Source organism: Neopsephotus bourkii, unplaced genomic scaffold, assembly GCF_033783945.1.
Source record: "Neopsephotus bourkii isolate Nb327-2 ecotype Australia unplaced genomic scaffold, CSIRO-AGI_Nbou_v1 NB_1792, whole genome shotgun sequence".
Lineage (NCBI taxonomy): Eukaryota > Metazoa > Chordata > Aves > Psittaciformes > Psittacidae > Neopsephotus > Neopsephotus bourkii.
In genome coordinates, this window is record NW_026902266.1 from 3,366,372 (window position 1) to 3,390,169 (window position 23,798).

Below are 23,798 nucleotides of genomic sequence, written 5' to 3' on the forward strand. Positions count from 1 at the left end.
ACTGCTGGGACATGGCCTCACTGGATATGGCAGGTTGGTCACTGCTTCCACTCAAGGGCAGTTGGACTTTGGTGAAACCTGAGGGCCTGTGCTCAACAGACACACAAATCCTAATGTCCCTCGTGGCCTACAGGCTGTCAGAGGCAGTCTAAAGGCATTAAACTATGAATCCTCTTTGGGTTTACATTTTACAAACCCAGGAATGCTGTATGACATTGTCATGCTAATGCAAGCTGCATCTATCCCAAACATCCTGGAGAGCTGTGCATGGGAGCTTGGACTGGCCAGAGGGCAGCTGCTGTGCTGGAGAGATAAGAGATGGGAGATGCTTCAGCAAGGGAAAGCTGTGAGATGCATGAGCAACTGCCAGGAGCAGAAATCAGCTGACAGGTACACATGTCTGTCTCCACTCTATATCAGACGCTCAGAAGGTGGATTTGGATACCCTCATGTAAAATGCTTCTGTTTAAAGTTTGGCCCTCCTGGGCCGCCTCAAAGCTGGTGAATCCAATGGCAAGACCCACTCAGGGAGAAAAAAAGTCAAACACAAGTTGCACTAAGACAAAGACACATGTAGGAAAGGAAAAAAACACAAGTCAGGGTTTACTCCCACTATAATCTTGCTCTGCTGGGAGATCCTGGGTCTCACTGCTGATGAAGAAGGACCTCAGCAGAGCCCTTCACCCTCCACATGACAGACTGCTATTGTTTGTGCCACATTAAGGGGGGTTTCAGATGAAAGCCATGGAGGACCTTTTTTTTCCCTTTTTTTTAAATTCTTTTTTAAAGCAAAACAAGATACCTCACACCTTCCCTCTTCTCTCACAGGCTTTTCACTGCAGTGCATAGGCACCCAAGAGCACCAAGGCAATGCTGCTGGCATACAACAGAGGGGAGGACTGGGAGGGCATACGGGAAGAGCTGAAGGGGCAGCCATGCATTACACCCTTCTCTTGCCTTTCTCATTCCCCAAGGTCCTGGCAAAGGAGCAGGAGAGGGGAAAACAGCAGAGGTGTGCTCAGAACAAAGAAACATATCAAGACAAGGAAACCAAATCAAAATAATGCAGCCTCCAAGGCTCAAGCATTGCACAACAGTAGGATCATAAGTAAGATGGGCTCTAAAAGGCAGAGATGACACCGGTACAGGGTGAAAGCAAGAATACAGGAGGGCAGAGAGTAAAAACCGATCCATCTACAGGAAGAGGATAAAAGGAGGGAGGGGAAAGGAGGAGAAAGAAGGTTATATTTTCTGGATTTGGGGTTTGGAGACTTGACTCTGATTATTTCTTTTTTCATTTTTTTTTTTCATAAGGGATCTCACACCTGATATTCCTCGTTCCATCCATCTCGGTTCACCAAGGGCAATGAAGAAATTCTCCTGCCTTTCGTATTCCTCCTCATCTACTATCTTAACCCTTACGGTCTTCCTGTAGGGACAACAAGAAAGACAACTGTGTACAGCAGGTCAGCTGGCCAGAGGTGAGGTGGCAGTAGCAGCGGCGGTGGCGGCAGCAGTGCAGGCTCCTGGCACTCAGCCCCTTCCCCGCCAGCGTGGTGCACGTCGGCCTGCCTCTTGGACACGGGGCATCCATCACAGCTGCTCCTTAGGGAGCGGGAGGGTGTTAAAAGGAGAGGGAGCTCACGAGGAGGTGAGGAGGGAGGGAAGGGAAGGGGGAGGAGGGCCTTGCTGATGGTTAGTGGAAGGCGACTTCTGCAACGCATTTGTTTTCAGTGTCAGATGGTAATGGAAAGGGTGTTGGCTGCCTGGAAATCACCAGGGACCACCCTGAGGTACCCACTGCATTTTAGCTGGAAGATCAATTGCTTCTACTACCCTTAAAATTAATAATAAATCTGTAGAGATTCTGGGCTGGAAGCCTGAAGGGGACAGAGAGAGATGGGCATTCACAGACACATTCCCCAGTGGGGTGAAGTGGGATTCTGCCAGCAGGCTGAATACAGCTCTGTCAACTGCAAAGGAGGCTGATAGTTCTAATTTCCATTTTTAAAATGGCACCTCTTACTGCTTTTTCTTCTTGATAGTATCTGTCTTTCCCCCCCTGACGTGACCGATGGGTGAAGACACAGCATTCCCAGGGAGCAGACAGCACTGCTGGGACCTCACAAGGGACACAATGGCACTAAAATACCTCTAAGGCTCAAACAGAAATACCCTGGCCACTGGAGTGGGGCTGTCCCTTCTCTCCTGGCTCCGTCCAGCACCCCTGCAATGCACACAGCTACTGTGAGCCCTCCGGCAAACCAACGTGGAGCATCAGCTCTTTCTGCCCTCCCAGAGCCACTCCGCAGCAGCTGCACTGAGGGCTGCACAGCCTTTGCAAAGTCCTTCTCAGAAGTTATAGGAGCTGCTTCTCTACCAGGCCTTGATTCCTGTCTTTTTCTGACATGGGTCTGACCAGGACACACCACAGGACCTGGGCTGCGTGATGATCTCCTGAGATGCTGGGTATGTTTCTAGCCAGCATCTTCCCACTGACACCATAAAATTTGCTTGGACCCTGTAGTGGGCATGGCAGAAGGTCTGTCTTAAGCTACCACAGAAATACAGACAAGCAGGACTGCTTTTCGCCCTTCTCTCTCTGCACCCCTGGCTACTTTGCCTCTCCTACTCCCAGCATCACTTCCCCATGCCACCCCACGGGTACCATGTGACACAGTGTGTGCGCACAGCAGTGTTTAGGTCAGAGCGGTTGGAGACAGAGAGACATCAAAGGAAGAGGAGGAGAAGAGGAAGGAGATGGAAAAGAAGAGGAAAGAACGTTAATGTTAGTCTGCGGGGCCAGTACTACACCTTTTTGTAAACTCATATCCACCATGCGGGGACTCATCAGCTCAATGAAGAAATTCTTGGTTTTTTCATACTCCTCATCATCAATTACCTTGATGTGAACTGTTTTGCTGTGGATGGAAAAATAGTAAGGGTCATAAAGAGGAGAAGGGAACAGAGAAGCAAAAGTGAAGGAAGGAGATGAATGGGTGCATTAGAGAGTCAAAGTTTTCTCACCCACTGAACAAGCTCAACATGGCCCTTGAGAAAGACTAAAGCCCCACTGCTGCAAGTGGTACTGGCCAGTTTTCTATTTAACCCAAAGGCATGATGGCAGGCCGCACCGTGCAAAGCGAAGTCAGACAAAAATACTGCTGATTCCCCAGCAAATCAGCGAGGGGCTCAGGAGCCACCAGCAGTGAGGTCTGATGGCCAGCAGGGAAGCAGGTTTCCCTCACCCTGCTACCCACCACACACACACACACACATACACACACACATGTGCAAAAGCAGATGCACAAGCACACACACCCTATGGGCACCATGCTGCTGCCTCCCTGCCAGCATCACCTGCTGACCACATTGACTGGGAAGGACCCTGCAATCTGCAGCTCTGATATCATTCATGTCAGAGGGAACTCTGGGTGATGAAGGTTCATTAGCATCATCAACCTGCTCTGAGAGCTGCTGGCTGCTGGAGCAGTGGGACAACACATCCTACATCTCTCCTTCAGCAAATTTCTTGCAAGTTCTTGAACCATTTTGCAGAAGAGTTTACTGTGCTGTGGCTTCCTCTCATGGCAAATACATGCCTTATGCAGAGGTCACCATCCCTTGGCTTTCACACGCAAACAGAACAAGGGAAATGAGTTGAAGGTACTTCCAACCTGATGCCTCCTTCCTGCTAGGGTTGCACTAACTGTCATGGGATGAAAGTGACCCCTGCACTCCCTTCACTTTCTTGGTGGCTGCAAGGCTTCATGCAACCTCGCCCCTCACTTGTGACAGGAGGGACTGATGCTTTTATTCTAGGCTGATCACACACCCGCTTAAATGCAACACTGTTCGCACGTGCATTAATGAGCCCATATGATTACATGCTGGTATAAATGCAACTGCTCTAAACAGGCAGGTGCTTGCCACCTTGGGGCTCCTGGATTTCCAGTCAGACTCAACCCTAATCTGGAGCTGCATTTTTTAGACAAAAAGCCAGTTCCATACAGAACACATTTCTCTTACCCCAAAACATCTGCCCCTGATAGCCATCAGACCAGCTGCCCCTCCTGCCAGTGAATAACCCCCTGCTTCCCACAACTCTGTACCCATGCGTAGACATGCAACTATGACCTCCCCTTGATCCTGACCATCCTCAGCATTCAGATCATGCTGTGCACAACCAGTCTTGGCTGGGGATTGAAAAGAGGTGAAAAGCCAGACTGGCAATCACAGAGTCTGGAAAAAGTATCCCCAAGCTTCAAATACCTATGCCCTTCATCGAGTAGCTCTTGGTGCTTCAGAGAATGAGCAGTCCAGCCCTGTATCCTGGGGATGCTGCCACTGCCAGAAACTCCCTGAAAATCACCATTTCACAATGGAGAATAGGAGAGTTAATTAATTGTCATCATTGCAGCTTGCATTCCTACTGATACTGTTAATGACCAGAAAATTATCCAGTCATCCTACAATTTGATCCTCAAGTCATAACTGCTCCTGCAGTTTGACTGTGGAAAACCCATTCCCTGTGCTGGCTCTTGTTTTGGTCTTAGTCCCAAAACCTGTCTTTCAACTGATGGCATACAGGATAGAGGGAAGAGTTTGGACAAGCTCTGTTATATCCATCAGTGCAGGAATATGCAAGAAAAATTGCCTCTCATTCTTCTTTCTAAGCCAAATCACCTTTATTTTTGCCAGTGCTTGCTCTAACCATACCCTGCACTAATGCTAGCAAGGCTCCTTTCCCTTCTCTAGACCCTTTCAGTCTTCACTAATCCAGCCTGAAGGATGTAGGGTTTTACATAATACGTCTCCAGTGTAAATGTTGGTGCTCTACTAAGGCTTCATTGGGATGATGTTGTTGCATTTTCGTTTGAGAGGTTAGCTGAGTTTGGCTTTTGAACCAGATGTTGCGTGGTGATAACTTTGGAAAGCTTGTTCGATTTGCAGAGTTAAACCTTCAGCTGATTCACAGCTCTGATCTTTTCCTTGCTCATACACTACAAAACAAAAGGTGGGATTTTCAAAGGCAGCCTGTGCTTCCTGAACATGGGTTACTTTTTAAAATCCTACTTGTAATTACCATTGCTCGTGGGTTTTTTTCCATTCTAGGACCTCCAAATCACTCAGGATTGTTTGTCTGCAAAAAATGTGGAAAATAACCCCACAGACCCTGTTTCCCAGGAGCCAGGTTCTGTATCATGACAGAGCTATTCTCAGACTCCATGCAGTATCACACAGGCACACCATTTGAGTTTGCTTTCATACAGCAACTGTCCTTTCTTTATTTTTTCTTCCTTCCTTCCTTCCTTCCTTCCTTCCTTCCTTCCTTCCTTCCTTCCTTCCTTCCTTCCTTCCTTCCTTCCTTCCTCCCTCCCCTCCCCTTCCCTCCCCTTCCTTCCTGTAGCTCTCCCATCTTAACGAGTGTTGTGTGCATGTACCAGAGCAAAGAAGAAAAGCTTGTTTAATGACAAGAAGTGCCCAGCCAATGATCTCCACAGCCATGTGCTCTGTGTATGGAAAGCCCCTCACCTGTGCAACAAATACTCAAAGCTGTGAGGAATAACAACTCTTTTACCTGGCTCTGAAACAACAAGTGGGGGACAGAACTTCCACAGACCAGAGCTGCAGGTGCCTTACACCCCTTGCCCCATCTGACTGAATCACGAAAGAGGATGTGCCCAACCACCTCGGCTTTGCTGAGAGGCTGTGAGTGCTCAGCAGGTCCACTGCAGCAGGAAAGCTTTGGGGACCTAAAGGTGTGAAGACCTAGGAGCACAGAGGTGAGGGCTGCATGGCAGTGGGAACCTGTGGTCGGGTGGTGCTGGATGGAGGGCTCCAGCCAAACCACAGCCACTGCTCACTCTAGCTCCAGAGCCAGTGCAATGCCAGACCTCCCTGTGCAAGGAGAAAAGGAGTGCCCTTGTCCCAGCTGCCCATCAGGGCACCCCTCACAGTATGCTATGGATGGTGGGGGCTGCCCTTTTCCAGGCACCCTAACCACTGCAAGCATCTCTCTCCTTTCCAGGGCTATGAAAGCAACCATAACTAAAGCTGCATCCTGAGCTGTCATAAATTGTCTGGAGGCCAAAACTCAGATTGCTCCTCACAATCTCATCTCTCACCTACAGCCATACTGAGAGCTACCTCCTCAGAAGGCATGGAGAGTGGAGGAGATGGATGGGGAGAAGGGCTGGAATGTAACACTGCCCTGGGAAGACATCACGTTAATGTGAGAGATGTGACAGGAGGACACCAAGAGGCAGAGAGCGTGCAAAACAGAAGGCTTGGGAACATTTTGCTGCAAGAACATCCTGACAGTTTCTTGAAATTAATGGAGGCAGAGGCAGACATGAGAGGGGCTGGAGGCACAGCAGCCCTGACAAGCATGCTTACTGCTATGGAAAGTGAGAGATCCGAAGCCCACCTTGCTCAGCCGAGGGACTTTCATTCCCCAGCCTCTGGTTGCCCTGCATGAGGAAAGGATGACACTTCCTAGCTTTCCTTTTTCTCTCTTGAGCTTGATCACAGCCAAGACATAACTCAGCTCAAAAGCAGAAAACAACTGGAGCCATCCAAAAGCCTCTTCTGGCATCAAAAAGCCACTCTGCAATCCACAAAACCCCACCACCAAGCCACAGCACAGTCCAATCTCAACCCCTGCATGGGTACACTGGTGGGAAGAGCTCTTTAATCCAGGCCTCAGTGGTGTTTTCAGCAGACTGAGCAATGCTTTCTGTTTGGGATATGACACAACAGGGCAAGCCAAGAGCCAGGGTTCCCAGGGAGCATGTGGCCATACAGAAGTCATGATAGCTGCTTTTTTGCTCCTTTTTCTCTGGGCTCGTTGCTGAGCTGTCCTCAGATAATGTCAGTCAGGACTCTCCTTTCAACATCAACTTAATGAAAATCATTGGGTTTAAAACTTAGGGATGGGAAAGCTCCTCTAGGGAGCAACATTAAGTAGGAGATTTCCCTGAGCAAGCAACAGAAGATGAAATGAATAGACATCGATCTTCTCCTAAAGGACTTTGTGCACATGATGTTGCTAAATTCCCCATCTGGGAAGCACAGAGGATAATCTGTAAAATCATTTTATTTGACAACACGTCCACTTCCAATGCATAAGGCAACAACTGGATGGTTATTTGATTAATGTGCTAGAAAATATAGAGTATCTTTCTGTGTGGAAACTCTCATTTGCAGGAATTATTGCTGAGGATGTTAAGAGGATGTGTCTGCGTGACTTTGGAATGTGAAATAAGGCTCAGCATTAAAAACAGTGTAAGTCAGAAGATGTCACATAGTGTACAACACTGAAACAGGGCTGTGCAAGGGCAGGATTTACAGTCCCTGGTGGGATGCTGTTAGCCAGCATGGAAAACACCCAGGACAGCAAGGCAATCACCCCTGGGACAGTGAGAAGTACCAGGAGATCTTTAGTAACTCATTAATGTGAAACACTAGTGCATACACTTTGAGTCAAGCCACAGTGTTCTTGGCATATCTTGATATATCCAAATCCACATCAGATTTGCTGTAGCTGAAGGTCTTTGTGGCATGAAGTTCAAAGCAGATCGTACCAGCCTGACTCTTACCCAGAGCTCTGCACTGGGCTGGGTTTTCAACATGAAACTACAGATAGGACCTATTCGCCCTGCCAGAAGATCTCATTGAGAAGTCAGCAGAAATGCTGACTAGGTAATATGCCAACATTTGAGGGGCTTAAATAAGTCCATGCACAGAGGTTAGCTGTCTTTGCCCAGCTCAACAGAGGAGATTTCCCTGAGGGGAGATATTTAACAGAGCGATGTGACAGTGCTGACCTGCAAGGTAGAGAAGCCAGCAAGAGAAGCCCTGATATAATGGGCATGGTCACATGGAGTTGTGCATTGAGTAACCTAGAGTGGGACAACCTGAGCCATTTTGAAGCAAAGGATTATGCTATCACATAGCACAAAACCAGGAGGTATTTGAGGGAAACAATCATTAAATCCCAAAGCAGATTCACTAAACACTCATATAAAAGAGATGTTGAGGGATCTCAGCTTCAACAGAAAATCCTGGTAATTTAAGAACCTACCCAGAGTATGACAACACAGACAGGCTACACATTTAGCTTAAGCTCATGCCCATGAAAGAAGATTTTTTGGCTCCTACAGAGTGGAACAGGTTATGAAGTGTCCAGTTGAAACTAATGGTGATGGTCACAGTTTGTTCTAGATGGAGGTTAGACCTGAAGAGACCTCTAAGGTCAGAGCAGACATTAGTACCAACTCCCTAAGCAGATGTTCACAGGAAAGACAAACTGCCAGGATAGCGTTTCAAACAGATCACAGGTGTGCAAGTTGCTGATGTACGAGTTACAGAAGAACTGGTACTAACACAGAAACTGGAGACAAGCCATTGCAGGCCAGTTTCCAGGAACTGGCTGTGTCATTCATGAGGATCTTGGGAGAACATCTGTGCAAGAGCCATCTCACTTTGTGAAGCAAGCACAATGAGGAAGAGCCTGAACAGTTTTGCTACCAGGACAGTCAGCTGTAAAGTGTCATAGACTGAAGCCCACACCAGAAACTGGATTTTTTCTCCTTTGTTTTCAAGTCAGTATGGGATAGCCAGTTAATAACTACTAATCATCTTATCATTAAAATAAGGTTCTCAGCAGTGATAATGACTATACAACCTATGTATTTATCCTGAAGCCATCCAATCAAGTCATTGATACTTCCGTGCTTCAGTTTCTATATCCATGCAGTAGCTGTGATCTTTATTTCTCACATGGATTTGGTAGGGTACAGTCCCTACATGCTTTGAACTCCTAGTGTGGAAGTTGTTACGGTGATGTAGCCATGAGAATAGTGAGAAAAAAGAGCTTGGTGTGGTGGTGGAAGCATCACTTATTCATGTATCAACTTATTCTGCTTCATCTGATGTGGTTCCCATTCAAGGGAACTGTGCAGTTCTCTAGAGCACCTCCTCTTCTTTGCTAAAATTCCTTTATGCTATTAGGGAGCCAAAAAACTTCAGAAAATAGGGCTCAGAGTAGCGGTTAGCACTCAGCTATCACCCTGCCTCTGGGCAGAGCCAGTCCCACCAAGCTATTGCTGGATGGTAGGTGTTTGCCCAACTGGTTTTTGAAAACTTCACAGTAGAGATGATTTTCTGGACAATCTTTCCCCATATTTCAACTCCTTACCCCTAGAAAGTCCTTCATAATGTCCATCCAGGCTGACAAGGTATAACTTGCTTGGGAGGGGGAAGAAGCCTTTGGCGCTGGCTCCTGACTCACATAGCAAGGAGGGCTCCCTATGCCCCTGCTGTCCCACCTTACACTGGCAAGCTCTGGGACCTGCCCAGGTGTCCTAGAGTCCTTCTGCGAGCTCCTATCCCTGCCAAGTGAGCAGCACATGGGGGACCTCTGCTCCAGTCCTTTGAGAGCCAGAGCCAGGCCCAGAGACATCCATCTCTATTGCAGCAGGTCACAGGGAGGGAGAAAGGTCCACTGAAGAAGGCACGATGCAAAAAGTGGCTGTACCTCAAGGTGGAGACAAGGGCCCCAGTTCAAAACCATGTGTGCCCTTCCATGCTCACCTCCCCAGGCTGGCATGGGACTCTGTCTGGGACCGTAGGAGCTCAAGGGCTCTGCCTGGCTGACTCTTGGCAGTGCAATTTGTTCATGTCACACCAGGTCTTTGTAAGGGATAAAGGAGAAATATTGACAAGAAAGGCATTTTCCCTTTGTGTATTCCCCATATACTCTTGGCTAATTAGTAAATTGGCTCATGTTTCAAGTAGAACTATTGAAAATGCTTTTGTAGCTGACACATGATAATTAAAGGGACATAGCCAAGACTAAAGCCATATTTTTTAAGTCCTTACTTGCATTAGAAAACTTTCAAGTGTTACCAATAAAAGATTTACAGTAATAGCAGGTAAAAAAATTAATCCAAATAAAAAGATATAAAAATGTTAACTATATGTTATTATATATTATATATTACATATATAATAAATATGTTAAATATAATATATATAAAAATGCTATAAAATGTCCACCCTTGATAGCAAAACTAGAGGGGTCATTTTGCAATTGCAGTCATCTTCACTTTCCAATTTGGCTTTTTTCTTGCACAGTGGATCAGCTCTCACTTCCCACTGCCACCCAACCCTGCAAAGAAGCACGAAATGATGCCTAATTCACATGAGTGTTTCACACCTCCTTTATACTGGTGCAAGCAACTGTACCAGCAGTGAGAAATCAGAGCTGCTAAGTTGCAGGCAGGTGAGCCAGCCAAAACCAGGACACGCTGTTATGCACTGCAAACAACAGCAACAGCAACAAGTAGTACCTATTATGTTATTCAGGGCAACTCAAAGAGATGTGGTATAACCATGTGTCAGCCTTGGGCATCGGCACTGGAGCTAGTAAATGGCAAATGTCTTACAACACTCAACTCGGAAGCTGTGGAGAGCTGGAAAAGTCATGGCGGGGAAGCACCGAAGAACATTCCAGGGGGCCTTCCTTAATGCAGTCAGCCCTGCCAGACAAGCATATTTCCAAAGCAGTCTGAATTTCACTTTGTTCAAAGATGATTAAGTGTTCTAATATGCAGGGTTCTTCAAGGAAAGATGCCACCATTTGGCTTTAAGAATTTTTGCAAAGATAGCAAAAACAGAGTTTGTTAAACCCCCTTTCTCTGAGCTGCTGAACAGCTCAGCTGAGAAATTTAAGTTGAGCTTATGTATAAGCTATGTACAAGAGTAGTAGCACAGCTCCACAGGTTTTTTTCTTTATTAAATTTAATAAAGCTACATTTTTTCCCCATTAAATATTTTCAGGTTCCGTTGTAATCTTTAAGTTCCTCTTAAAAAATATATTTTTATATAAAAAAAATTATATATATTTTTAATATATATATTTTTTTTATTATACTATGTGCATCACCTTTCAGGCTATTGGCTCCAAATACTGAAGCTGTGGGTACAGACACAAGCAGGCCCTTGCCTAGCCTGCTGCAGGTCAGCTTTTTCTTGCCAACCTTGTGAGACTTGATGCTTTAGGGCCAGGAGAGAGCAGACAAAAGTCTCAGCAGCCTCTGGAGCTATTTGTTTAGGTCAGTACAATAAGCACTTGTCTTTTGTGCAAAGAATAATTCAACTTGGCAGCCCATGAAACCAGACAGTCCTGTTGGGTATCAGCCGGGTGTAGGTGCAAAGCAGTGCCAGCGCCCTGGGCATGGACCTTTCTCTCCTCCCTACCTTGGGCAGGTTCCCAGGGGAACAGCTTCCCTGAGAGCGTGCTGTGCCCTTTTTCCCTCAGAAAGGAATTTAAGAAAAGAGCAAAGCCTCAGCCACAACGCCACTGTGGTTACAGTACAAAATTCAGAAAAAAGAGAGTGGAGAAAGAAGGAAGGGAATTCATTCCTTACTAAAGGTCTTTGAATTTTTCTGCATCCAGCTTAGTCTAACACACCACAACAAGAGCCTGTGATGTCATGGTTGATGGGCAAAGTACCAGAGATGCTTCTGTTTGCTCTAGAGAATGACTCTAAAACCTGAACGGGTGCAGCAGTGGGAGTGCCTTGGATAGGAGGGGGGTAGCCTGGACTACCTCAAAACCCCTTGAGATGTCTTAAGCAAACATGAAACTGGCATTCAGCTGGATGTGACCTACCACAGCACTCCCAAATTCCATCCATAAGACATTCATCACTGGCTGGTATTAGCAGACCAGTGCTTCAGGCTGCCACCCCTGGTTTTAGACATCTCACTGAAGGCATGGAGATCTGGAAGCTATATTTAGATGTCTTCTCTATTCTTCAGCAACAGGGTTGCCATGGAGATGCTGGCAAGGATGAGAAGGTGGAGATGGAGGGGGAGAGGAAGTTGAGGAACAAGAAGTGTCAGATTCAAAACAACCTTCACCAGCCCCAGAAGACTTTAAATTCCTCCTAGGGCAAAATATTGCTGAAGCCTGTTAGCCCAAGGGAGCCCCCAGCACTGCAAATTGCTCAGTGCTTTGTCATGGCAGGTTTGAAGAGACCCAAGCAGCTTGCCTTCAGGCACTGCTCATTTGGGAGAACGTGCCTCCATTGACCTGAGCTTGCTGCCCTGGGATGTGCCCTTAGCACTGATCCCTGCCTCAGCTCATCATTCCAGTGAGTGCTGATAACAGCCTGCACCTTCAGGCCATCCACCCTGCAACATCAGAGGACAACCGGCCACATTCTTCTCTGGGCATGGCTCTGGAGGGCTGTGTGCCACCCCCTGCTGTTTGTAGCTCAGCTGAGCTCCAGTTTCTTTGATCTCTCTTCAAAATTAATTTCTCTGAATTCCCAAACAATTCGCAAAACCCGTCTGACGTGGGGTTCTCAAAAGCAAACCTGCAGTGTTGCATGGCACCCCAGGCTACGGTGGAACTGAAGGTGGGTTACAGGCAGGGATTACAGGTCCTCAGTCTACACTGTGCCACATCCTCTGGATTGGCATCAGCCACAGGCACAGCCCAGATGTGCTACTGCAAGCAGAGATTTGCACCTACTGCCTAAAGCAGTGATCTTTCCAGCACAGACAACACAAGCAGAGAAAAAGGGCTTCTCTTAATGTGGCTGTTCCCAGAACTCACTGTCCTACACTTACTGCACTGGCAATGAAATTTGGCTTTCCAAGAAAGGTCAGAATAGTCCCCCCCAATTCCCAGCATGGGAGGTGGCATTATGTCAACACCCCATGACTGCCTAGACCCCCCTCCTGGCTCCTGCACATGACAGCATCCCCAGATTTCAGTGCTCAAAGCACATCAAAAGCAGTGAGCAGTGAAGCAAACTTTCCATCACAAACCTTTCCAGACATCATCCTCACGAGTCCTTCTTTCCTCTCCCTCACTCTGCTCTTCCCGCATATCCACCCCAACGGTGCTTTCAGCTCAGCAGGGCAGTGTTCAGCCCAGCCATTGGAGTTGCGCTACGTTCAACAGAGCAGCAAAGCAGCAGTCTGTAGGAAATTAATGAGCTGCAAACAACACTGTGCAGCTGCCAGCCTGAAATGAGCCCACTCTGCACGCTGCAGATAGAATTATTATATTTGAACCAAAGGAGCTGGAGACAGAGCCAGAACCAGGGTGCTTTGGATTTGGTCACAGGCTTCTTGTGACCAAACTAAGGGAGAGCATGCCGAATTGCCACAGCAGCATCAAAGTTGAATATCCTACCACTGACACAGAGCATCTTTATCCAAGGCCCCATGCATTCCACCAGGCTCACTATTCTTTTCTGTAGCACTAAAACCAGGGTAGAGCATACTTGGTTTCACCATTTCATTTCACTCATTGGGGGTGTTTTAATTCTGTATCTTACCTAATAAAAACACCCTGGGAAAACTGAACAGGGCCATTCATTACCTTCCAGGAGTTAATTCCTCTGCAGGAGCTGCAGGTTCCAGGGAGAAGGCCAGCCCTGCTAGGCTTGCACTTCCAGAATCCAGAGCTTTGGACAATTAAAAAAGCCACCTCCTTATTCATAAACTAAACAAAAATTACATCATCAGCCAACTTTCAGTGGAGTGTTTCAGAAGGGTTAAATCTAGCAGCAGATAATCCTTCAAGCCTCACTTAATTTTGCCAATGACATGGTTTCAATTCCTAAAGACCTGACTACTGGATGCCCCCCTACCTCACCACAGCCAGTCCCTTCCTAGAACAGTCTGGCTCAGCCAGGGACAGCAACAAGTGCTGCATCACCCACCAAACAATCCAAACACACCACAACCTGCACGGCCCTCATTCACCCAAGCGGGTCTGCTTTAATCAACAACAATCCTCTATCACCTTACTGCTGTAATTTCCACCCTAACACTTAGCCCAATCTCAGCCTTCACAGGTGGATCCCACTTTGTGGGAAGTGCTTTTGGCAAAGCCTGATGACCGATTCAGGCTGGTCTCATGCATTTCTCTCCATCTGTTTAGAACTGTAGCCTGATAACAACGAATAACCATTCTCCCAGCCTTAGTCTTCCACCCAGCTTGATGGTGGGTGCAACACCCTTCACCCCAGAATCAGTAAAGAAGTCCTCGAGGGTTCAGTAACATGAGACAACTGCTCTGAAAGCTAAAACCTTACGCAGACCTCTACAATGAATCCCTTGTGCTTTCAGATGAGGGGCTGTTTAATGACCTCCCCCTTTGCCATCCCACCTTAAAAATGTAACTCCCTGACTCCATCAAGAGTCCTTGCCATCACAGCACTTAGGCAACATTTTAGGACTTGAAATCCCAAGATAAGAGCTTCTGAAGAGAAAGGAAAAGCTACACTTGAATTTTTTTAATCTGATTTTGACTTTTTCTGAAAGGAGGGCCCATCCCAGCTCTCTGCCCAGCCAGAATGTAATTGGGTTGCAATGCCACTGGTGCCTGAGCATCACTCCCTCCCTGCTCCACCCTCTGCTTTCTTCCAGCCTGCTTCACATGTGCCCTGCAGTGAGTGTCAGCACTCTTACAAGGAAACTGCTATACACCAGGGAGACTGTCAGGAGCAGGAGTGTTCTGCTCTGTCTGTTCACCAGGACGTCTGTCAGTGTTTATCAGTGGCTTATTCTATTTTTCAGACGCTGTCCCTAGCTCTGCTCCCTGCCGTCATGCTGCCCACCCCACTTCTTTAGCCACCCCAGAAGGGCATTGGAGTGAAATGTATGCTGAGAAATAGACTCTCTAGATGCTAAAAGCCTCCTGAACCAATGCTATTCACCACAAATTGGATCTGAGTGTGCAACTCATTGGTCTGAGGTTCTCCCCTGGCTTTGCACTTGCGGGTAGGCAGTACTCATCTTTGTTCTCCAGAAGCAGAGAGATGGTATTAAAGACTTACTGGGGTTCATAGACAGGAATCAGCTGCAGTAGGTGGGAATGCAACACATGAGCAAAAGGCCCCCTGCCACTAAACAGTCACCCAGCCTCCCCACTGCTGGGGAACACTCCCTGCACCCAGGGCTGCTGCCTGAGCGATGCAGTGCTTGCTCCATACTGCAGCACAGCAGCTTGTTTCTGTCCTATGATCTATCTGCATCAGCATTCCTGGTGCACAGAAGCTGCAAGAGCACAAGATGTGCCCTGGGCCCTCCAGGTCCCTACGCTACTTGTGCCCTCCTGGGTGGCCAGGTGGCACCATGCTCACCAGCTTGGGTCACTGAATACAGAGTCAGGGGTTGAGTGAGAGTCAGAGGAAGACACTTAGGGCTTTCTGAAGTAGTCTTAAAAGCCCACTTGAGAGGGGTGAGACTTACGATCATGCCAATAGATGAAGAGAAATGATGCTGCCTGGGCAAAACACTGCTTGCCCTACTCTCATAACAGGACTGAAGGCGCATTGCACTTCCTACAGCTGTTGAGAAGAGCCTGTGAAAGGCTAAAAACTACCTTTTTCATGGTCCTAATGTTGAGAAGGATCTGCAGAGTCAGCCTTGAAGCTGGAAATGCATGCCCATGGAGGTCTTAGAGATGGTCTAGAGCAGAGAGAGCCCACATCTGCAAAAGCTGGCTTTGCCAGGCACACTTGCCTACAGAGAGCCAGGTCGCATTCCATTTCCAGCAAATTAGAAATTATCCTGGGTTGGGGTTTTTTAAATGTTTATTTACCAGTTGGTGCCTCCTGCAGAGATGGACTTTGGAGATCTGTGACTGTGGAAAAAGGAGGGAAAAAAAGCTGCTAATGATATTGACACCTCTTTAAAAAGCAATGATAGTAACAGCCCCTACTAGCCCTCAGAGCTTCACATATGACTCTGCTCTGACGGAGCGTGACTGTGCAGGATGGCAGTGCTGGGCTCTATTTAATTTTAGCCCAAGTACTCCAGATCAAATTTTCCCAGCCTCCAAAGAAAGAGTTGGCTTTTATTAGAGACAAGAGTTATCAGTTTACAGTCAAGTTGGACTCTTTCCTTTTCGTGCCTCAGCACAAATAACAGTTTTGAAGGCTAAATGAGGCTCTTCTGTCCATCTGTGAGACCCACAGAAGACTGAAAGATTGCCCAGTTGCAATTCAGAGTAAAATCTGGGGTGTTGAGTATTTAGCGCTGCTGGGATTCAGTGCTAGAGGTGTACAGGGGGGATCACCCCAGGTTTTCAGTCAAGAAATCCTAATAGTGCTGAAGCACACTAAACCTTCCTTTTTTCCTTTTTTTTTTTGTCTTCAATGGCCAGCAAATCTGATCTGAAACGACACAGAGTGAACACGTGGGGTGGGGGGGTTTCGTTTGTAATTGTGGGGGTTTGTTGGTGGTTTGTTAGCTGCTTTTTCAATGTTTTGGGTTTTTTTTGATTTTCATAGTAAATGCAGATTTCACATTCAGTGCCTCGTGTTCCTCAAGCAGGAGTATGGGCTCAATTCCAGTCCTTCCAAATATGGATTTAGGCAAGACAGCACCCAAGATGGCATTCACCCTGAGAATCTATGACAATATGTAGCTCCATTTCCTTCTTTTGGGGGCTATGCGCTTCTATGTGGCAACGCATTCCCCAAAATATTCATGGCTAGGAGTGCAGTGATGTTCTTCAGCTGTGTTCAGATGAGTTTCTTCCTATCCTTCCAGGATATGGCCCTCCATAGAACCATGAAACAACCCAAAAGCTTGCTTGGTCATTAAAGACCACCTCCACATGCTGCATCTCCTCCATGCTCAGCTCTAGCAACACCAGGGGTTGCCAAGGTCTGCCTTCCGCAAAAGAGCTTTCCTGAGCAGGACATGTCTTTTGGCCATGGTGGTTCCTGGCAGGTCTCCATCAAGGCAAGATGTAAGGCACATCCTGGTGTTATCCTGCCCCCCTTATGCAACCACTGCTGGCTAAAAATACAGCCACAGCCCCTGCCATGCGAGATTCAGATTCAATGAGGCTTCCATGGCAACAGACTTCACTTCGGCAGGGACTGGGATGCAGGGCACAGGGATGCTTGGGGGAGAGGTGCTCCTCAGCCAGGGGAGAGCTGCACAGTTAAAAGCTCAAGGCAGGAGGGTTTGAGGTTTTTTTCCTCACTGGTGTTAATAAAACTGCCGAGCATTCAGTTCAGTTAGAAGCAGCCAAAGAGGCAAGCTGTGGAGTATTTTTAACAGACAAACCTGGACCTATTTCTGTCATGAGGATAAATATTTACTAGTCAGCCTTAATTAAACTCAATCACCCACAGGCAGAAACCCTAAAATAAGGATAAATCAAAGAAGTCTGTTTCAGTCTACCAATACTATAAACCACCTTTTCAGTAAAAATGGGCTTCTGCCAGAGTTCACAAAACATGGGGGTAGAACTGGCTGATATGGAGCCAGGAAACCTGAGGACAGCTAAGGTCATGGAGGAAGTGGCATTGGTTTATGTTTCATGGACAATGTCCTCTGTGCCAGTGTAGGGGGCAGAAAACCACTAAAAACAACCAACCCTGTTGATAAAAAAAACTGGGCTAAAAAGATATAAGCCTGGCTTTCAAAGAATAAAATGGAGACCATTGCCTCCTGTCCTCCATACCGATATTCCGACACTGTGTGTAAGAGTATACACGCTAGCCAAAAATCCCACTTTGGTGTGCATAGCAATAAGTATTAGGTCATCAGGGGCTGTCCTGTGGCTGACTGGTGTTTAGGGATCCATGGATTATATCTGCGAAATGTGGCAAACACCTCAGAAAAGCTAGCCTGTTCCTAGTCAGTTAAATTTCCTATTCAGAGGGTGACACCTTTGCTGGAAAATGCTCACTGGGACACGTATCAAAGCCTCTGTTTCCGTTATGAATGAACAGTATTTTTCCAAAATGCAGGGTTTAGCTTTTTTTTTTCAGGAATTTACCCTTATTTCCTTCACAACCATGTACAGAGACACTACTTTGTATCAAAGGACTAAAAGGAATAAAAGCAACTCAAAAAATAAAGAGAAATATTAACATTTTCACTTCACTCATGAGAAACTGATGCACGGAATAATAGCATGGGGAAAGGGAATGAACAGCCTTTGTCCAAATTTACATATTTGACACTGGGAACATAAAAATCAAGGCCCTGAGAATTGCAGCTTCTTATTGAAAATTCTGGCAAATATCGGATGCCTCTAAAATAAAGCACACCTAAAATAAAGCACCCCATCCAGGTGCCCAAACCTGGTTTGAACTCCATAAATATGAATGTTAAAATCAAAACCACTGTTTCTTTTGGCTCAGATTCTTGTATTAGGCATTCTTCAATTCAGAGCAACCTACCCAGTACTCTTCTCTCCAGAATGAACCATTCACGTTGATGCAAAAATTCATTACTTGGAGGCACTGAACCCTTATATAAGCTGATTCTATATGTATTAGATCCCATCAGTTATGTCTCTCCTGCTAAAACAGGTTCATGTCCTGTTATAAGCCTACTGAAACACAACGTGAAGCATTTCACAAACTCTACCACCCCATGGAAAATGCCTGCTGCTAGGATTAAACATGGCATGTGTTAACCTACACACAGTACCAGAAACGGTGCCACAAGTTAAGATGCCAAAGCCACCAGGTAAATTTAGGGACCCATGCAGAAAACTGGCCACAGTGCTTGCTAATGCAGCAAGGACTTCAGTGCTGCAGCGGCCCTGGTCCTGACTTCTTGTCTTCAAGCTGGAAAGAAAACGCTGCCTGTTCAGGTATCCCATTTCCTTCCTTCCTGCTTCTCATGTCACAAGGCTGCTTGGCTGTAGCTTCACTATCAATATCCCCCCAGGCTGCACACAGAGGGGTTGACCGAACCTCCCTGACTCCGTAGCACTGGGTCTCACACCAGTTCAGTAAAGCCAGTCTTTGAAGCTCGCTATGGTACATGTGCCATCTCCTCTTTGGAAAGGTGATGGATGTACAGGTTAGCCTATACAGACCTGCTTTCTCAGTGAACTGTAGTCTGAACCACAAGGTTACATGTCCTCAAGATCTTTCTCCTTTCCCTTTGAGAGCTTTATTAAAAGTAACTTCTGATGTGAAATAGGCCTGGGCAGTCATTCTGCACTGTATAGCGATACAGTTGAAAACCCAAACTCATTAACCCACCGAGTTCTGAAATAAACAAGTGGACATCAAAGCTCTGTATGCCCTTCTCCGAGATGATGGATGGCATTTTGAAGAACGAGCTGGTGCAGCATCTTCTTGATCAAAGGATCCTGGGCTGTGGAATGCAGCACTGGTGGGGAATGGGGAAGTCAGCCATATTCACACCTTCACTTAGATGAAGGGCAAGTTCCGTTGAAAATTACAGCACGATCCAGTATCATTCCCCATAATGTGGAGTTAAATTATAAATGGCACATAGTGAGAGCATAGGCCTCTTCCTTTCAAGCTCCTTAGCTTCACCTGTATTTCCTAATCAGAGGAATCACAGTACTGTGAGGTACCACCATGTGATTCTTGCTCTGCCTCTGCCAGTGTACTCCTTCCTGACTCCAGAAAAGCCACTTCTTTTCCAGCTTGTAAAATGAGAACAAGTGCTCCTTTGCCTCTGAAGCACGTCATGAGCATAAATGCATTAATATTTCAAGATGCTTCGATATTATGGGGAAGAGAATGCTTGAAATGCATAAATAAACAGAAGTAAGGTTTTTAAGAAGAGGTAATACGCCTTACTAGCTCAACTACTCTTGCTGTATGAGCTTCTGAGCATAAGGGATTTGGGCCCAGAATGTACTCACTTTCAAATTTGGGTTTTGTTTTAAGCCTGTAAAAGGATTTGCAATGACTCAAATTGCCTTTTCCTGGGAACTCATACCAATCAGCTGGGCTCATATATCCTCTCCCTAGAGACTTAGCCACTCTCATATCCTTAGGCCATCACAGTTTGCAACAACATAAATAGCTAATTAACTTTTTACTTAAAAGTAAGAAAGCAATCAAGCCAGCATCCTCATCAGCTTCTGGAAACATTTCAGCTTTCCGCCACAGCTCTGGCTTCAGACAACCTAGGATGCAACCTAAAATATTTGCTGAAACAATACATGCCACCATTATTGCACCATACTTGTAGCTACAGTCATAAGGAAGGCAGCACACAGAGACAATTTGCCCTATAGTCACCCACCTCACTACATAAGATCATACCACCTGGTGAAACAAACACTAACTTATAGGAAATGGCAAGACATGGTACTTACAAGGCCAAATGTTTAATAAGGTTCTTGAATACCTCTTCAGTCCTCAGCAGGACTGAGGAGAGCCTGCCTGAGAAAAGCTCCTGTAAAAAAAGACCACAGTCTCACAGCAAGGGTTGGTGTTAGCTTTTAAGAAATACAAAGGTGCTCCTAGTATCTTTAAAAGAGCAAGAGCCCAGGTGAGTCTACCAAGGACATCAGAAAAGCATAGTGTTTCGGGATGAGCAATCACGCTGCAGGAACTGGAACCATGTAAGCCACCAGAGAACCCCCCATGCAGAGCCAGGACCCCACCCTGCAGAATGGAACAGAAGTTGCCCCAGACGGAGCATCCCGAAGCACCACCTCTCCTGCCTGCCCTCCTCCAGCCATGCTGCCCAGCACTGTCTCTCCCAGACAGACTGGAAATCTTGCTTTACTACATACAGGAAAGAAGATAACGCCTTTTCTGGCTGCAAAGCAACTCTCACAGGCCTTGCACGTGGGCTGTTTTCACACCTCACAGTGAAGCAGAGAACTCTGGCAGGTTTCCAACTCACCAGGCAGCTCTGCAACCTGGCTTCACACATCCCCCATGTTTTTTGTGTTCTCCCCCTCTCCAGGATTTTTCCTTAGGGATGCTCTTAGCAGGGCAGTCTTCCTGCATACTGGCCCCATTTTCCTTATATTCCCAGCCTTCCCAGCTCAGCTCCCAGCAGTTCCCGTGCAAGGCTCTCTGGACCCCATGGAGGACCAACGTGGGACTAGACAATAGTGCAGAAGCAGGCAGGGAGCTGCCTGTAAGAGGCATGAAGCTGTCAAGACAGGACAAGCTTGGCTTCCATGGACATTCTCTCTTTGCTGGCAGGAGGGTATCCAGCAGCATGACAGAGAGGCAGGGGCAAGTGGCACATAACCCGAATGGAGGCTGGGGTTGGCTCAGCTCCTTAGTCCATTTAAGAGTCCTGCTGCATCCCCAGCTCTCACAAACCAAAAAGACAGCAGATCTGTCAAGAATGATAAAACCTATAAATGGGTTCTTAGACCTCTGCTTGTTATCAATTACAAAGCTCACTGGCAGATCTTACAGGTTTGCTGTGAATAGGAAGGCCACAGCCGTTTCTAGCAATCTGGTCCCTTCCAGGACCCCTGATGCCCTAATATCTCACACACCTTCATGCATGTATCCTTGCAGTATGTCAATGAGACAGGAACCAAAGGAGATGTAGCTCTCACACACAGTGCACAACAGGACTCACAGAGCTCCTGGCCACCAGTTCCCATGTGGGGAGAAGACCCTCCCACAGACAAGGGTTGCTGGAGATGGCAGCTAGGAAAGGAAAAGGATACTGAACAGTGCCTGTGTTTGACACATTCAGCCAGATTTTTCAGAGAAATTTCAATGGCTGGAACTCCAACCCTGTATACAACAGAATCAGAGAATCACAGAACAGTTTGGGCTGGAAGGGACCTTCAAAAGTCACCCCAACCCCTCTGCAATAAGCAGGGACATTTGCAGCTAGATGAGATTGCCCAGATCCACATCCAGCCTGGCTCTGAAAAGAAGGCCCTGTAAAAAGAAGTGTGTGTAGCTCCCCATGGCTGCACCAGACCATCAGGAATGAACCCGAGTGAACAGAAGTACATTGGCTCCTGGACAGAAAGCTGGTGTAGCCAGGACCACCAGAGTCAGGGTTGATCTTATTGAATAGGCATGTCTTTAAAACTACCAGCCTGCTTCTTGTCTGAAGGACTCTAAGCTGAGCCCAGGGCTTAGAGAATGTGCTGCAGTTTTGAACCGCTTGCAAATGTATCACTACTACTTTACTGTGCTTCAAAACCTAGTAACGTGGGCAAGGAAGAGTCAGGCCTTGCCTTGTATTTGGCTTGATTTTCAAGAGCTTGTAAGATAAGACTACCCCAAAGATAAAGAGTAGCTGGTGGGTGGGGGGCTTGTCTCTTGAATAGGCCCCCATCTGGTGTGCCAGCTGCAGAGGGAAGTCTGTAGTAAATTACATCCCTCCTTGCAGGCTGTTGCTGCATTTGAGTCAGGCAACAGAAATGGAGAGAATAAAATGATCGCGCTTACCCTCTTCCCCCCCACCCCCCACCCCCATACTCTGGATTTTAGAGAACAAGCTAGAGATAAAGCTTCTGTTAAAGCACACTTAACAAGCAACACTAGCGTGCACCTTATGTGTAAGTGATTCTCCCATCTGAGTCTTGATCATGCCTGGAAAACAGCATGCCAAAAGTACCAAAGGTGGCAGAGTTGTAATGTATGTCTTGTATAAAATCTTATTTTCTGCATAAGGTAACTAAGAGACAATGCCTAAACTGAACCTTGTCTTGTTCCCCAAAATGAAGACATTTATAGGCAGAAGAGCCCTGTTAGCTATTGTTTTGTGAAAGGGAAGAAAAAATTACCTCTGTGAAGAGCACAAAAGATCAAAGACTAAAGCAGCAACTGCACAAAACCGACAGGCTGAGTGAGAAACAAGATTCAGTCTATGCAAATATCTGGCTCTCACCACATTCTCTTAGCCAGCTCAATCCTGAGGCTAGGGAGCAAGAGATTTGCTTTATTTTGTCCTTTTGGGGTGTGTTTTCCTATCTCACTGCTCAGGTTAAAAGGGGCACCATATATCTAAATTGTCAAAAGGAAAATCATTATCTTGAAGCCCTAAAGACAACACTCCCAGGGGCTTGTACCAGCTCCCACATTACTGCTAGCATGCCACACTCACTTCCCACCCCACATGACATACCTAGCCCCTGCTTTAACATCAGTTTCTGAAGAAGCTGAGCATGAATTCATGAACGATACCCCATACATTAAGCTCAATAGGAAGGAAAACTTCTCACATAAATGTAGTAAAGTTGCATCCGTTCCTATATACACCTAAAGAGCTTGCCATGCTCCCTAGAGTAACTTCTGTTTGTCACAAGGTCGATCTGCAGTCTCTTTTCTCCTAAGTCCCAACAAAACCGGCTGCAAGGCTGAGTTTATTGCTCTGAGCGGTATCTTCTCATTTGGCTCTAATCCCCTCCAATATATAGGCAATATTTCAAATGCTCTTGCAGAGACGGGACTCTTCCGAAGACCTGACATTTTTATAGTCCTGGCAAGCAATCCATTTCTATTTAATTTAGTTCTTGACACAAATAAATATATGCACTGAGATTTACATATGGGTAGGCTGGCCAATATTTTCAGGTTCGCATACTGCAGGCTGCATCTGTATTGCAATCACTGCTATAACTACAGGTGGTGTCAAGCTACTCATGTTGGCTATCATCAGCTAGACTGGGGGTTGATAGCAACGTAGCTACAGCAGTACAGAACTCCTCACAGGCTAAAAGCAAAAGCAAATCTGAGGAAAAAGTAATTGTATTGCTCTTCAAGATACTGCAATTGCTTTAAAACTCTCACGTTTCCTACAAACAGCTCAGATGTGTCCAGAATTAAAGGCCCAAAATAAAGCAGTTTTCCCTGGTCACCCCCAAAGATGCTGAAAAAACACAACTCTCACTTCATCTTCCTCTTCTTCTTACCTCTGCCTGAGTGTTTTGACTGTAGCTCTTCCAGACTGTTTACTAGAGTACACAAAACCCCTGCCAGCCCAGGATGGAGGATCTTACTGCTGTCAGGACCCAACTGGTGCCTACATCACCA

General features: G+C 46.5%; 2 protein-coding genes across 11 annotated transcripts in view; both read right to left on the reverse strand.

Moving 5' to 3' along the window:
• Window positions 1-23,798, reverse strand: part of LOC133226619 (cytochrome c oxidase assembly protein COX16 homolog, mitochondrial) — a 299,200-nt gene that overhangs the window by 121,808 nt on the left and 153,594 nt on the right. The gene's annotated exons all lie outside the window — the stretch shown is intronic.
• SLC8A3 (solute carrier family 8 member A3) overlaps window positions 1-23,798 on the reverse strand; it is a 118,654-nt gene that overhangs the window by 23,978 nt on the left and 70,878 nt on the right. For 5 of the 10 annotated variants that reach the window (XM_061380278.1, XM_061380281.1, XM_061380276.1 and 2 more), the window contains one exon: window positions 2,815-2,921. In XM_061380278.1, the coding sequence (XP_061236262.1) occupies window positions 2,815-2,921 (107 nt within the window). Of the gene's footprint in view, window positions 1-1,325; window positions 1,430-2,814; window positions 2,922-23,798 lie in introns of those variants that run through there. The other 5 variants (XM_061380279.1, XM_061380282.1, XM_061380277.1 and 2 more) reach the window with 2 other exon arrangements.